The 15,892-nt window shown below is 47.2% G+C and overlaps 1 protein-coding gene across 12 annotated transcripts in view; it reads left to right on the plus strand.

Moving 5' to 3' along the window:
• Positions 1-15,446, plus strand: part of RNF213 (ring finger protein 213) — a 96,082-nt gene extending 80,636 nt beyond the window's left edge. For 9 of the 12 annotated variants that reach the window (XM_073310511.2, XM_073310520.2, XM_073310516.2 and 6 more), the window contains 16 exons: positions 105-186; positions 646-680; positions 2,067-2,161; positions 2,985-3,144; positions 4,228-4,408; positions 5,375-5,469; positions 6,238-6,489; positions 8,633-8,765; positions 9,689-9,772; positions 10,176-10,356; positions 10,512-10,713; positions 10,889-10,966; positions 11,341-11,538; positions 12,483-12,572; positions 12,668-12,846; positions 13,376-15,444. In XM_073310511.2, the coding sequence (XP_073166612.1) occupies positions 105-186; positions 646-680; positions 2,067-2,161; positions 2,985-3,144; positions 4,228-4,408; positions 5,375-5,469; positions 6,238-6,489; positions 8,633-8,765; positions 9,689-9,772; positions 10,176-10,356; positions 10,512-10,713; positions 10,889-10,966; positions 11,341-11,538; positions 12,483-12,572; positions 12,668-12,846; positions 13,376-13,529 (2,199 nt within the window). In that variant the 3' untranslated portion in view covers positions 13,530-15,444. Of the gene's footprint in view, positions 1-104; positions 187-645; positions 681-763; positions 1,249-2,066; positions 2,162-2,984; positions 3,145-4,227; positions 4,409-5,374; positions 5,470-6,237; positions 6,490-8,632; positions 8,766-9,688; positions 9,773-10,175; positions 10,357-10,511; positions 10,714-10,888; positions 10,967-11,340; positions 11,539-12,482; positions 12,573-12,667; positions 12,847-13,375 lie in introns of those variants that run through there. The other 3 variants (XM_078848407.1, XM_073310522.2, XM_073310521.2) reach the window with 3 other exon arrangements.
• Positions 15,447-15,892: the final 446 nt, after the last annotated feature.

Here is a 15,892-nt window from a genome sequence, read left to right on the forward strand (position 1 = left end):
CTGCCACAGCCTTAATGTTCTCTCATGTGTAATTTAACCGGAAAACAGGTGTGTTGCTGAGCCATTGCTGTAGTAATGTATTTATTCATGTGAATGTTTTTTAGCGTTCTTTTCTGCCCACAATGCCTGAAGATCTGATGGTTCAGGCTGTGAATTGGGAGGGAATGAAGCAGCTGCGCTGGTATGGTAAGTATCCCTGAGTGGATTGGTAGCAGTGTAGGAAGAGCCATTGCCCGAGAATAACTGTTCCAGAAAGTCCAGTTATGTGTCCGTGGAGCAGGAGAGTAGAAGTATTTATGTGATGCCTCAGAGGAATTTCATATTATTTGTCATGCTTGCAAAACCCTGTTAGTATACGGTGGCAAAGTCTTCCAGGCATTTCTCTCTAGTTTCTTTATAAGACATAGTCAGCATAGAGACAGAATGACCTCTGGCTTCTGTATGGACAGCTAATACGATTCCTATGTGCTCCAAGAATTTTACTGGTTTCCACTAGATCTGGATCTTGAAGTAGATTTCTTGCTGTCAGGCTGTGCGTGTGCGTGCGTGTGTGAACCCAGAGGGGAATGCATGGGTTTTATTTGTTTTAAAAATGCACCTCTGTCCTGCTCACCGTACCATGCTGTTGATTTCTTTGTCTCACAGTGTGTCCAAATGGCCATCCCTGCACTATTGGAGAGGTAAGAGTTTGGGCTCGAGTGGTGGTTTATTTCTTTAAAAGCTGCCTGCACTATATTTTATTTGCTATTTAATTCTATCCCAGAGTTAAATGCAGTCAAGCTGTATGATCAACTGTTACAGCATTGCACGGTGAATACTGGAACAGCGACTGTACTCCAAGCGGTAATACAACCTCTTTCAGCGAGTAGCAGCTTTCCAATTAACAGGTCGCATGTTGCATTCAAGTGTTGGGAAGTTGCTTCTCTCTTCATAGGCCTGTAAAACACCCCCTTTTTTTTTTTAAACCGTCTTGTTTGACAGATATGACAATATCCTGGACAAACCTTATTGCATTAAGTTTAATATCTTTGGAGTCCATTGTATTAAAAATCCCAGTGTGTTACTGAGGGATTCTATGTATGTATTTCCATGTGGAGGGTAAAGAAGAGAACAATAGAGGACAATTAGGCAAATTCACTCAGGTTGTAACATCTCCAGAGAAACACCATCCGCCGGAGAGGTCTGCATATACTATTTCAAACTGGACTCTCCAGGGACCAACAGACAAGGAAAAGGGGTTTGGATAAATAGCCTGGATTTAAACTGGCTCAGGGCCTCCTTTCCAATCCAGCAAATGGACAGGACTTCTAGTCCAAAGTGGGCCCCAATCCTTAGGAAAGGGTTGGAAGGACTTTGGCGTACTGAGGCCCCATCAGATCAAGTGGAGGTTCTGAGCTGAAGTTGTGATGCACTTATGACTGCAGGAAACAGCCCTGTGTGGGGTTGGAAGGACCAGTCACCAATCAGAGCCCTTGTTGAAGTGAGGGGGCGATCTCTGGTTAGCATATTAGCATGTGGGTAGGTTCTTTTATTGTTTTTAATACATTTTCTATGTAATGTTTACTACTTTAAGAATAAATTTACTTGCTTAGAAACAGCTGTGTGGTAACATGTATAACTGTGGCAATCGCACTGTGTACTATCTCTGAGGAGAGAAGCAAAGGAGGCCTACTTAGACAGTCTGTCTTTTGCTGGGAAAATCACAGTTTAGTTAGAGAACTTTGCAGCCTGGAAATTCCCTGGTCAGAAGGGCAAGAGACATGTGTCTCCACCCAAGAGAGGCGATGGCTGGGGAGGCCAGAAGTGCCCTTGCTGTACTGCTGAGGGAAAATGCAAGTGCAATTGTCCTGAACTGTGGCATCTCGCTTTTCACAGTTGTACCTGTGTAAAAGCGATGACCCACATCAGCTGGGTATCTCACTGTGTGAGGTCTGGACTTAGAACTAAGTAGAGCCAAGACTGTGCCTCAGAGTCTGAATTAGCTTCATTTCTCTGGGTCTGAGATGCTGCTCCTTTGCATCTGTCTGGGATTAATTAATCTGTGTCACTTCTTCTCCCTTTGCCAGTGTGGTCGTCCCATGGAACAGAGCCGGTGTGTTGATTGCAATGCTCTGATTGGAGGTTCACAACACATTCCAGTCGATGGCTTCCAGGGAGTCCAGTATGTTTTAACTACTTTAACTTATTCAGTGCTGAATTATGTAACACTCACGTTCCATCCAGAGGCTATACAGGCATGCCCTATCCTGGTGTCTCAGCTGAATCAATGTTCTCTTGAAACATTGTACTAGCACAGAGAGTTGTTCCACCCGTAGTGAAGGGGTTAACCTGATTGCAGAGGCCAGTCTAGGTCTAGTTCTGCCGTGACCAGCTAAAAGCTAGGGTCTGTCAGTTTAGTGTTCTTATGCTTTTCATCTCCTTAGTCACCCTCGGCTGTCTGTTACTCTCTGTCCTGTACAGTTCTTAACTACTGTTGAACTATCAGTTGAATTTTCTTTGGCAACCTTCGGTTGACATCCCACCACCTGACCAGCCTGCATAGAGCGTGTCGTCTACTAGAACACTGTAGGGGCTGTGATTCATGAGTTCGCCCCTTGGCCCAGCCAGGTTGGCATTTACAGCCCTGACATGCTAATTTTATGATCATTAGCACTAACAGCAGCGGTTTCTGACCTGCCTAGCACGTAGTGGCTAATCCTGACTCTCAGCTAACAGTGGCCGCATGGTACCTCCTAATAGAAGAGACGTTTAGGGGAAGATGCCTTGTGGAGTGGGGTGGGAGCTGCCAGCTAACAAGGTACTGCAGTGTGAAACCCGTCTGTAGTGATCAGCCTTTTCTCACCACCTTTCTAATGCAAGAGCCTTAAATTGCAGCATGGTATCAGTAGCAGTTAGATATGGAAAAGATTCTATTTGTGTTTCGACCCATCTCTCTTGTTTTTTCATATCAAGACAGAAAATTCACTGTGCATAATTTTATACAGGCATTTCACAGACCGAACTCAAACTGGCCACGTGCTCGGGGATCCCAGACACAGAGAAGCAACGGTAGCATCTGAGAGGGAGATGTCCCCAGTTGTCTTCTTTGTGATTCGCTTGCTCACGCACTTGGCAATGCTGCTGGGAGCCACAAAAGATCCACAGGTATTGGAAACCATGCACGTTGTCTGAACAGAGTAACTTCCCATGTGGAAGTTTGGTAAGACTCCTCATACAGTCAGTGCTGCGAAAAGCCCTGCAGCTTCCTCCCCATGCTTCTGGAGGAGCTGTTAATAGTGGATGCTGGCAAGACCAGCTGCTGTTGTAGGCACATACCTTTAAGCCCTCTCTCTAATTTAAGAATATAAGAACAGCCAGACTGGGTCAGACCAAAGGTCCATCTAGCCCGTATCCTGTCTACCAACAGAGGACAGTGCCAGGTGCCCCAGAGGGAATGAACAGAACAGGGAATCATCAAGTGATCCATCCCCTGTCACCCATTCCCAGCTTCTGGCAAACAGAGGCTAGGAGCATCAGCCCTGTCCATCCTGGCCAATAGCCATTGATGGACCTATCCTCCGGGAACTTATCTAGTGCTTTTTTGAACCCTGTTGTAGTCTTGGCCTTCGCAACATCCTCTGGCAAAGAGTTCAAAAGGTTGACACTGCGTTGTGTGAAAAAATACTTCTGTTCGTTTGTTTTTTAAACCTGCTGCCTATTAATTTCATTTGGTGACCCCTAGTTCTTGTGTTATGAGCAGTAAATAAATTTGTACAAGTGAAAATAATAAAATTAACAAATGCATCAAGTGGTAAAACACAGTTTCAAAAATAGTGTATCTTCCAAGCACAGTATGTCTGGTACGTTTCCATCACAAATGGGGGTTAAAGAGAAGGGTTGTTCCATCCATTCCCCAAAGAGAGGTGAAAGTAATAATCCTATTTTGTAGTGATTTGTTGGGACCCTTCAGAAAAGCAAAAATCTATTTTCCAGACAGTGATGTCACATTGTAATGGAGGCTGGGGCAGAAACACATCTTAAGGGCAGCTCTGTCTTCCTCCAAGTTTGCAGTGAATAAATGATTGGCCCTTATGTGTGTAGATACCTGCATATAGTCCTGTCCCAGGGGTTGGTCTTCTCAAAGATGCATTGAAGACTCAAAGATGCTGGGTTATAACTTTGCGTGCATCAGACTAGAGTTTTACACTGCTTGCTCTCACCCTTGCCTTGTTTTTGTTGTTCTTTAAGTCCTTGCGAGGGATCATAAAGCCGCCAGTGCAGGATCCAGTAGGCTTCCTCCAGCTGCACATTGAGAAGGACCTGGAGCAGCTGACAAAAACTCTGGGAAAGAGCGCTGATGAGACCATCAATGTAGTTCATCTCATTCTGTGCAGCCTCCTCAAGGAGCCCCACCAGCACCCAAACCAGTGTAAGGAAAAGAGCACTCGGACGGAATGTGGAAGGCAGCAGGGGGACAGTGTCGTCATTTTAAGTGTAGGAGTTGTGTGGTTCCTCCATGGATAGCACAGCACCAGCATGGGCAAAGCATTTCAAATTGGCAGCAGCAAAGTCAATTGGGGAGATCCAGAGCTTTAGTGATACCTATTTCCTATTCCTGCAAGCAGATGATCTGACTGATCATCTCTCTTACTGCCCAGAGCTCTGGGGTTTAAACTGGTTTGGTAGTCTTGACTGGAATCATTGCATAACTGATGGTATGCTGTATGGAAAGGATTTTCAGCTACAGAAACTGATGAGTTGCTCAAAGAATGTAACAGTTGCATAAACCTCAAGAGATCAGGTGTAATGGTTTATATGCCACCTTCTAAGCTACAATAGGAAACCGTCAGAGGGAGTAGGGTGTGACAGAGGATGATTCTCAGTAGAATTTGAAGGTCTGAATCATGACACAATCATGGTCTTGCAGCAGATCTTATTATGGAGTTATTTAAATGGAGGAGCATGGTCTTAGTGGCTAGAGCACTGAACTGGGAGTCAAGATTCCTCAAGTTCTATTCTTTGTGTGGCCACTGACTCATGGTGTGACATTGGACAAGTCCCTTAATTTCTCTGTATGTTTGAACATTTGTGAAATGTCTGATCTCCCTTCAGATGGGAGTGAGAGACTGAATTAAAGTTTCTTAAGCACTGAAAGGTGGCGGTGGGGTGTTAAAGTGCTCAACTGTCCCTTCATTTTCTCTCCATGAAATAATTTAACATGGATGCCTGCCTAGACCTTAGGACCTCTGAAAGTGTAAATGGCTCATCACACACTGACTGCAACTCACAAGGATGTCATGTTCCCACGGGGAAATCATAGGCATTTAAAGAACCCTAAGTTCATTTTCCACTGACATGTTGTAAATGTAACACACTATCTGTGCCCCTGTTGCAGGGCCAGTTCGCTTTGATGGTGCACTCTCCACTAAGGAGCACAGACATGAATGGGAAAGAATTGTCGCAAACACCATTATTATTCCTGAATTAAAGGTGAGATCCCACTGGACTTCCTGTATCTGACTGTTAATCTAAAAATGAACTTGAGCAGCCCAAAGACCACTTGGAATTCTGAACTGCAGCCCAGACCTGTGCTGATGTACAGACCCACCAACCCATAAATCCACTCCGCTACATGCTTTTGAAAAGCACTGCTAATCCAGGCAGGTTAGCATTCATCTGTGCTGTCTCACCACTCAGCAGCACAGCTTCTGCATCTGACATCTTACCCTGGGGCAACCACCTTACTCTGCTTGGGCAAGAGGTAGAATCTGGGACCAAGAAGGGACCGTAGAGGATTCTGATAGACAAGTAGAAGTATCTGTTGGCTTTGGGAGAGATGTCAGACCCAGTTAGCAGCATGGCGTCAATCCCATCTGACCTTTCCTAGTGCAGAATGTAAGGAACAGAGAACTTTAGGGGGCCACTGGGGTTGAGTGAGAGTGTGGAGAATTTTCTAGTATCAGTGGTTGTCCTGGCATGGATGTTAAGTGCCCTGGCTATGAGCCCATCAGTGTTGACATCCTCCTGTGGTAACTGGCCATTAAACTACCATGGAAATGTGGCAAAGCTGTTGCAAAATTCTCTCTTTATAAATGAACTACCACCATCAGCATATTTTCCCTCATAAGTCCACCCCCCTTTCCAAAGAGATCCTTGTACTTAATTATATGGCACCACTGTTCCTTTTTCCTCTGTCCTCCTCGACGGTTTTGTGAGTGGAAGGGGTTGTGTTTCTGACACTAGGTCTTTTTAATGCAGGATTTGGACAAAATACTTGCAAAGTTAAATAGACAAATCAGTGAAGATGAGAGAATCTGTTCCAACCCAGTGGCGAAAATCGTGTACGGTGACCCCGTGACCTTCCTGTCCCAGCTACCCAAGGACAACACCATGCATTGCTCCCGGATGTGGAGCTGCAGGAAGAGGATCTCAGTTGAGTACCTGGGGCATGTAGTCCAGCAGAAGGATGGCAAGGACGTTGTGCCCATCCTCTGGAAGTTCCTACAGAAGGTGAGCGTGCCGAGATCTCTGTCTCTTTTTCAGGACACACTGACATGTGACTGCAGGTTCGGAGATCCAGTCTCCGGCTAACACATCATCATTAACAAAAGGGAAACTCCAACAGACAGCTTCACATCTGCCTTTTTGTTTTCAACTATGAATGTGATGACTTTGATCTTGAGAATGAATGCTGCTGTCAGCTACTTGTCAAAAAGGGAAGTACATCAGTATGCATCAAGAGCACTTTGATATTCTAAAATCACAGATAAAGCATAAAGGTAGTTTGTGTTAGTGTCTGTGAAGTGAAATCCATCGAGGGACCAGAAGCTAATCAGCCTCCCAAAGCCACCCTCCCTTTGGTTCAAGATTAAACTCTGGTTTGTTAGCTGTTATGTCCCTTTAAAGAGTGAGGAGAGCAAATGTGAGAAGAGAGGAAAGGGCAGTTGAGCTGTTAATGATACTGTGGGATCATTACTTGCCTCACCTGGGTTCTGTCAGCCTTTGTTTACCTGTGGAAGACAGCTCTGTATAGCCTGAAGCAGGCCATCTGGTAGCTTGTTCCAAGACAATGTAGGGGTCAGTAGTAGAGAGATTGCAGTGGAATGATGTGTTCTAACCCACTAAGCGGATGAGCTGCTGCATGCAGGACCAGTTTCAGTTACCAGGTGGCCTTCAGGGGCAGCTCCCAGGACAGCTGTGCAGAAGTCTTTTGGGGTGGCATGGATCCCCAGCCAAGAAGCAAAAGGGCAGTATCCTGATTTCATTTCTCATGTCTGCATAGGGGTCAGCAAGAAGTTTTCAAAAATATGGCCAAAAGTAACGTCCTAAAGCACAAGATGAGATTACTCTTAGCTTGCATTGGTAACAATTATATTTGTTCTTGGAATCCAAGCACAATCTAATTATGCAGTTTCTTAAAGTAGAATGGAAATACCTCAATACGTCTCCATACAGGAAAGTGCAGTTTGGTCTCTCATTGCCGCTAATGTACTTCACTCTCTATATCAGGGGTGGGCAAAATTTTTGGCCCGAGGGCCACATCTGGGTATGGAAATTGTATGGCTGGCTATGAATGCTCATGAATTTGGGGGTTGGGGAGCGGGAGGGGGTGAGGGCTCTGGCTGGGGGTGCAGGCTCTGGGGTGGGGCTGAGGATGAGGGGTTGGGGCTGCAGGAGGGTGCTCTGGGCTGAGTCTGAGGGGTTTTGAGGGTGGGAGGGGAATCAGGTCTAGGGCAGGGGGTTGTGGCACGGGAGGCAGTCAGGGATGCAGGCTCCAGGCGGCACTTACCTCAAGCAGTTCCCAGAAGCAGCGGCATGTCCCCACTCCGGCTCCTACGCAGAGGCGTGACCAGGCAGCTCTGCGCATTGCCCCATCTGCAGGCACCGCCCCATATCTCCCATTGGCAGTGTGTGGAGCCTCCTGGCTGCCCATACATGTAGAAGCCGGAGTGGGGACATGCTGCTGCTTCCAGGAGCAGCATGGAACAGGGCAAGCCCCTGACCCCACTCCCTGGCTGGAGTGCCAGAGTGAGGCAAGCCCCAGACCCCACTCCCTGGCGGGAGCTCAAGGGCCAGATTAAAACATCTGGAGGGCCGGATGTGGCCCCCGGGCCGTAGTTTGCCCACCCCTGCTCTATAGGAATCATTCCCTAAGACAGCTTCCTACTCTTCCCCCTTCCTCCCCCTATCTTTGTGACCTTCACTGAACATGCAGCCTGGGTATTACAGACTCTTCTGCAATCTGCCTGGCCCTTGCAAGTGCCCTGGAGGGACTGACCACAGTGGTGACTTCCCCAGTGACCAAGCACCTTAAAAACAAGCCAAGTACTTGCTTCATTGGCATATATAGTAAAATCAGACTGAAATGGAGAAGGAATAGCATGAGCCTCTCTGCAAGGAGGATGCTCAAATTCAAGACATTCTCCATATTTTTATTTACATAAGCATTGTCTATAGCATTGTACGCTCGGTGAGTTTTGCATGTGTAAAGTATTGTGCTTTTTGTCATTAAACATTCAGAAATAGTTTAAATAAAAACACACATCAAGGCTGCAAGTCTGTGTCCTTTGCAAGCTTGTCCAACCCTTTGTGCAGTCTCTGCATCTCCGGTATGATCTGCCTTCATACTCCTGGCACCTCTCCCACTTTCTAGGAAGCTGAACTGAGGCTGGTTAAGTTTTTACCAGACATCCTGGCTCTGCAGAGAGACTTGGTGAAAAGATTCCAGAATATTACAGATGTGGAACACCGCACAATCCGAGACTTTGTCTCTAAATTCCATTCAGGTAAGACTGGCAGGAGATGGTCCAATTTTAATATTTCCAGTTTGTCATTAACAAAAGCGCACACACAGTGCATCAGGCAAACGGTGCAAAGGGCTTGACTCTCCTGGAGGTTCAAAGTTGAAGTGGACACGTCTCCTAAGCTTAAAAGCAAAGCCTGCGGTGTGAGCTCTGGCTCCCATTAAAGGGAATGACCCACCCTGACCCCTCAGCAGTCCTGGCCCCTTGTGCGTGGAAGGCTATGGCTCTGCTTGGAGCTCACAGCGGCACCGCTGCACAAATGTAGCTGCGGGAGCGCTGCTCATGCAGATGCTCTAAGCCAACAGGAAACGGCTCTCCTGGGTACTTCATTACTCCAGGCCCTGTGGGTGGCGGTAGCTATATAGATGGGAGAAGCTCTCCTGCCGACATAGCGCTGTCCACACCAGCGCTTACATCATTGTAACATATGTCGCTCCAGGGGTAGCTTGTTCACACCCGAGCGACATAACTTATACTGACTTTAGCTGCAGTGTGTACATAGCCAGAGTCATCAGCCAGTTTGAGAGGACGTGAGCACATGAACGTGGAGGGTTTGCTTGAGATCTGTTGGATGAATTACTGAAAGCTCAAGTGATGGTGCAAATCCCAGCCATCCGACACTGTTCCATAGCGTGGACCACGTTTTAATACAGAAATTGCCCAGTGGCTCTCACTCTGGTAACTACAGCAATTGCGTAAAGGGAAAAGTAACATTAGCAAAGTATTTAATGTATCTTTAGCTTTTATGCTGTTTAGAAGCTGCTATACCAGAAGAGCTGACACCCTCTGACCATCTAGCTAGTGTTCTGGAATGCACTTGGAAAGCCAGTGTATTAAGGGATTCAAAGGTGTTGTGAAGGCCAGCAAAGGGTGTTTCAAGGATTCCTGGTTTTTGTGTTCTTCAGATGAGATGAGGAATCTGTGGCAAATCAGAGTGAACACATTTCTGTCTGTGTGGAACAAGTTGAGAAGATCGTTAGATACCAATGGTGAGTGTGCTGTGTACAATCTTGTCGTTACTGGAATGGCAGGACTGGGAGGTCACTCGACATCAGGTGATGGAAGGTTGACCCCTCATTACCCTTTGGCAACCTAAGCTCCTTCCAGCACTGATACGTACCCTGAAAGCTGGCTTTCGACATCAAGGTGTCGACAAATGGGGTGGGTGCAAAGGGGGAACTTGTTTCCCCTTCCAATACTCTCTCCTGCCCCTACTCACCACCCCTTAATACTTAGGATGAGCTGCAAAACAGCTGTGTTCTGCCTCCCTCTTCTTATTGAACACCCCATCCTAACCTGCCAAATGACTGGTTCCCTGTCCCAGCTCAGGAGAGGGAGCTCAGCCTCTGTGGCTGTGGGCCTGTTGTGAAAGGCTTCTCTGCCCTGTTGCAGGTGAAATTAAGCTTCCCACAGGCTATTGTGATGCTGACTTGACCCTAGACAGCGAGTTTGAGAACCTCCTGCCACGCAGACGGGGTCTGGGCCTGTGCTCCACAGCCTTGGTCAGCTACCTCATCAGCATGCACAATGACCTCATCTACACAGTGGAGAAAAACACAATGGAAACCAACAGGTATGGTAATGTGTCAGCTGGACGTGCCACATGCCGCTGCTTCTCTTGGGTATCGGCTGTCCCCTCAGCCTCCTCTTCCCCCAGCAGCGAATCAAGACTGCTCATCGCTCTGCAGCTCCGCCTGTAACATAACCAAGCTTCCTCCTTTCCCACAGCTACTCCATCAGCCCTTCAGAGGTGGCTGATCTGCATGTGATCAGTTATGAGGTGGAGAGAGACCTGGTCCCTCTGATCTTGTCCAATTGCCAGTACAGCGTGGAGAAAGGCGGGGAGACTCTGCAGGAGTTCAACCTGGAGAAGATCCAGCAGCAGGTCACCAGCAGGTTCCTGCAGGGGAAGCCGCTCATCACTCTAGTGGTAAGGAGGATGGGAGCCAGTTGCAACCTTTTGCAGACAACTCTTCAGCCAGTGTTGGTGTTCATTTCACTGCTATTCAGCTGGCATGTGCTACAACAGGGGCGACCTAAGTGCATTCCACCAAGATCGACAACCTGTAAGCCTTATTTCACACGCGTGCGCTCTCTCCCAACAGGGAATACCCACCCTGGTGTACAGACATGACCGGAATTATGAGCATCTGTTTAACGATGTAAAGAGCAAACTCAATCAGGTGAGTCTCTGAGATGGACAAAGTAGCAGGACTAGCGAGTGACCAGAGGCTTTCTAACTGGATAAAAATCTGAATTTACTCCTCCCACATGCACCTCTTGAGTTATAGGGGCCCATAAGGAGGACACTCAGTGGTGCCTCATGTTTTAACTCATTTGTGCCTTAAATGCCCACAAACCTAGTGTTCTCTCCTCCGTACATCCTGATTCAGGAAATGGAGGTAAACATCTTTATCTTTAGCTCCCTGTACTTTGAGAATTGGTCCTATATTGGGGCTCCAGCAGGTTGGGCACCCGTGAGACGCAGGTCTTCACTGCATAATGAAAGGGAATGATGAGGAATGCTAAGTGGTGACTGTGTTTCCTCCAATTACAGAGCTCCCTCCCTAACTCTATGATCAACATGATCAGTGGGGAACTGCAGTCCTACAATGACATCTGTGAAGCTCTGTCAGTTGCTGAAATCACGCTGGGATTCCTGGCCATGGCTGGAGAGGACCCAGATATGCTTCTGACCCATTATGTTGAAGTTATTTTGCAGATGGGGGATCAGACAAGCCCCCACGTGCTGAAGGTGAGTCCAGTGAGCAGATTCCCTGAGTGTACAAACTCGAAAACACATCCAATCAGACTGGTCTCCAAGCGCAGCAACAGCCCAACTTTAAAAATTGGTATTAAAAACCCCACATGCCCCAGGGCAAGTGAGGTGATTTCATCTTTCCTGCAGACACACGTTGAGGTAGGGCTCAGCCAGCTTATGTTGTTGGGTAGCCCTTTGTAACCACTACAACAGAGCTGGGGCAGGAAGTGTGATGTGTCAAATTCACTTGCTCTGCAGATCCTTGGTGTCCTGCTAGGATTCAGGAACAAGCAGGGGAATCATTGAGTCAGGTGATGCAAGTGCTGGGTATGATGCAGCACAGAGACCAAGAGAAGGCAGATACCATGGGAAGCCTCCCCTGAAGAGTCAGCTTTCACCAGCACAGAACTGAATATCCTCCGCTTCTCTCTCCAGGATGGTGGTAGGGTTTCTCTTCTCCCACTGATGGGCATAGTAGTGCCAGAAGAGACTGTTTCTGTGACTCCTCTCCTCTCCAGTACACATGGCATTAACTCCACCTTCACTTTGCCCTCCCCTTGCACAGGTGCTATAGGGGCTGAGCAGCTGGAGAGAGACAGAAGTGGGAGACTGCCTTTTGGAAAGCAGGCCTCCACACCCAGGGTGTCAGGGCTGGGTGAGCTCCAGCCCTGGGAATCTTTGCTTTGTTTATGGTAATATGTCCTGATATTTACTCCTGCTGATCACTGATGTTTCACATCTGCTGAGTCACCCTACCTGCTTGCACCAGCCTTCCTGTGCTTACTTTAACGTACAGGGAAAACCAGAATAGTCTAATTGTTTTAAGCCTTTCCGTGTTCTGCTGCAACACAGACCAGCGACGAAGACATGAAGAGCAAGGTATTCCTGAGTGCATCCCTCGCATTCAATTCTACTTCATTGGTGTGTTTCTCTTTCAGGCCCTAAGTCGATGTCACCTAAAGCACATCATAGCCCTGTGGCAGCTCCTCTCTACTCACAAGTCTGAGCAACTGCTGCGTCTCAAACGGGTAGGAAAGTGTCTGGCCTCAGCATTCGGTTCAGTGTTTTTTCTTCTCCCCAGAGAAAACTGCTCACATGTGCATGTTCTTGCTGTGCCTTCTAGGATCCCTTTGTGGATGTTGATGCAGCCTATAAAGCTGAACTTGGTTCAGAGAACACCACGCTCCTCAACACCTTCCTCATTCAGGCCGGGTTGGAGACCTTCCTGCAGGAGCTGCACGAAATGATCATCCTGAAGTTGAAACATACCAAAGTTGGAGATGAGCTCAACCCCTCATGGAGGTAATGGACTGCTCAGCCCAGATCTAACCACCTTCACGTGCTCGTTTTTTAATTTCTGTCATTTACATGCATTTGCAAAGGGGCAAAGAATTCGCTTAGTTTTTCCTGCCCAGATGGACACAAAGCGTAAAACACCAACTGATTGCACAGTGAAAAGCTTCGGCTGGTGCTAAGAATGTTTATACAAACTTTGGGGCATGTGACTTTTCTACAGAGCCGTATGACATGTAAAATATTCAGTGGGAATTGCTGGTTTTGAATGCTTAATGGAATGCTAGCATTGGGCAAATCCAAGCGTAGCGCAGACCAGCACAGCTGGCTTTCCATACACAGCTTTACACCTGCACTTCAATCCTAACCTGTAGCACTTCCCACATCTATGTTCTTGAGCTTCCATGGGTGTTGCCAATGTATTTCGAACCTGACCTGTAGCACCATTTAATCTATCTCACTGTGTGTGTGTGTGAGATATATGCAGCATACTGCAATGTTATTATTAACAGTGTTTTTCCCATTCTTTATTTTCTAGCCTGAAGGATACACTTTTTTCGTATATTGAAAGGAAAGGGAGCAACGTACTTACAGAGCTGGAGGATATGTTCCCAGAAGAGATTCTGCTCTCTCACTGTATTGCTGCCTGGAAAGCTGCTGCAGTCCTTAAAAGGGATCGTAGACTAAGTTAATATAGTAGAGGATCCTGCAAACACTGCTTTTTACATGAGATCACTGGAGGACCAGCACTGGGTCTATGTAAGACCTGCTCCTTGCACTGATCTTCCTTCCAGTACAAGGTGAATTCTGGTGCCACAAACACGCCATGTCAATGAGATCTAGAAAGTAAACTCTCTCTCACACTGGACTCAGGCCCAACATGTGATGCACAAGCATAAAGGATTTTATGCATCAGAAGGACTGGGGGGAAATAAATGTATATACAAATATGTGCTATTTCTTGAGTAGGCAAAGCAGAGATGGAAACACTGTTCAGAGGGAGGTGCGGTGAAAATTCCCATCTCCATCATTCTTCAGCGACCTGGGCGGGGGGGGGGGGGTGAAGCTGCGGCTACCAAGTGTCCTGTGAGCTACTTGAAGAGGCACGCTCTGTTCTCCATGTTTTCTGTAGGCCAGTTCACATGCTCCCTTACTGCCACTCTTTTCCCCTTCAGCTGGGTGAAAAACAAATGTAGTCCTCCCTCATCCAGGTCTCATAAGCTTCCCTGCTGCAAAACTACCCAAGCTGCCTTCATGTGTCTAAAGGGTCATATTGGCTCTTTTAGCTGTATAGCTTTATTCATGAGTCCCGGGGTATCAGTTACCAGAGGTCGGTTAAATTCCTCTTTGCATAACACACACAAGAAAAAACAGTACATTTCAAAGCTCGCCACGGAAGTTCTTGTAGCTGCCTTAAAATAAAACATTAAAAGGCCACGTAGCCCAAATCCCACATACCAGGACAACCTGATAGTCCTGAATTACTACCCCCAATACCAAGACCATTTCTTCTTCTCCTCCCACCCCATTCCCCAAGGTAACGTAAATTTGCATCAGAAGGGTGCTGCCAGGCTAGGTTAATCATGATGGCTTGCCTATTGGAAGCAGTATGGATTCTATTTACAGTTGCAGTTCTTCCATCTCTTACTGCACAGTTAATGTTTTCAAGTTGCCTTTTAAAAAGAAAAAAAAAGATACCTCAGGGTCTCAGTTTGGACAGAGCCCAAACTAACTTCCAACAGCGAGCATTAGGTGACCTTTTCTAGTCACTGTTTTGTTGCTGTTTCTAGCTTTAAGGTGCCTTAGCTGTAACACTTTACTTAGAGAGAATCATGCTCGACTTACTTATACTTCACTGAGCTGCTTTGTATGAAGGATTTGATTATTTTTTGTATTTTGCATTTAGTCTTAATAAACTTGATCAGATAAGTTACGACCACTGTAGAAGGGTGCGCCTATTTCAGTGCTTTTATTTCTGAGGGTTTTGAGGCTGTTTCTTCAATAAATGAAATATTTGCTGCTGAAGATTCCTTAGTGGTCAATAGTGATGCTTGAAACTGTGTCTTGAAAAGCACCTAATGCACAGTTGTGCTATGAGGAATCTGACCTTTAAAACCTTGGCCTCTTTTGTCTTTCAAGCTGCTAGTTATGCAGAAGTGCAAATTTGGACAGAGTTAATGGATGATTGCTGTGTTCAATTCCCCACAGACATGTAAAACAGGAGCAGGGAAGCTTGCCCTATGTCATTTCCTTCCCTTCCCTCCCCTCCTCGAGGGGGAGAGGTGATGAGTTTCTGACCCAAGAGCCCCAGCCACCAGAGGTGGACCTCTCGGCTGCTGTAGGGCCAGCAAAGCGATGTTGATTTCATTGCAAAGCTCAGTCACAGCAGGTCTCCCCCTTTCCTTTCACCTAGTTCAGGGATTCTCCAACTGGGGGTCACGAAGTTATTACATGGGTGGGGGGGTGAGCTATCAGCCTCCACCCCCAAACTCTGCTTTGCCTCCAGCATTTATAATAGAGTGTTAAATATTTTTTTAAAATGCTTAATTTATAAGGAGGGTTGCACTTAGACTTGCTGTGTGAAAGGAGTCATCAATACAAAAGTCTGAGAACCACTGGCCTAGTTTCTGCCTCAGCCCAGTCTTCCTATCTTACTTTGCACTGCAAATCAGGTTGGAGCTGGGCCTGGGTCTGGACCGGCGTGAAGCAGGGGAAGGCGGGGGGAAGGGAAGAAGTCTGAGCCCCGCGAGCTGGGCTGTTCCCCCTCACAGATGCTGCTGCGTCATGGGTGCCACAAGCCCCAAGTCTGGCCCTGCTGTGCCCTGGCTCCAAGCGCGAGCAGACCTAGGCTTGCCAACCGTCTGGGATTGGCCAGAAGTCTCCCGGAATTGGGCTCCATCTCCAAGAGGATACCTAAGCCAATCCGGGAGCTTTTAGGCCGCTAAAAGTCCAGTGCCGCAATGGGGCTGAGGCAGGATCCCTGCCTGCCCGGCTGGCAAGTCCCTCTAGCTCCTAGGCAGAGAGGTGTCCAGGGCGGTTCTACAGGCCGCTCCCA

The sequence above is a fragment of the Lepidochelys kempii genome, chromosome 14, assembly GCF_965140285.1.
Source record: "Lepidochelys kempii isolate rLepKem1 chromosome 14, rLepKem1.hap1, whole genome shotgun sequence".
Classification (NCBI taxonomy): Eukaryota; Metazoa; Chordata; order Testudines; family Cheloniidae; genus Lepidochelys; species Lepidochelys kempii.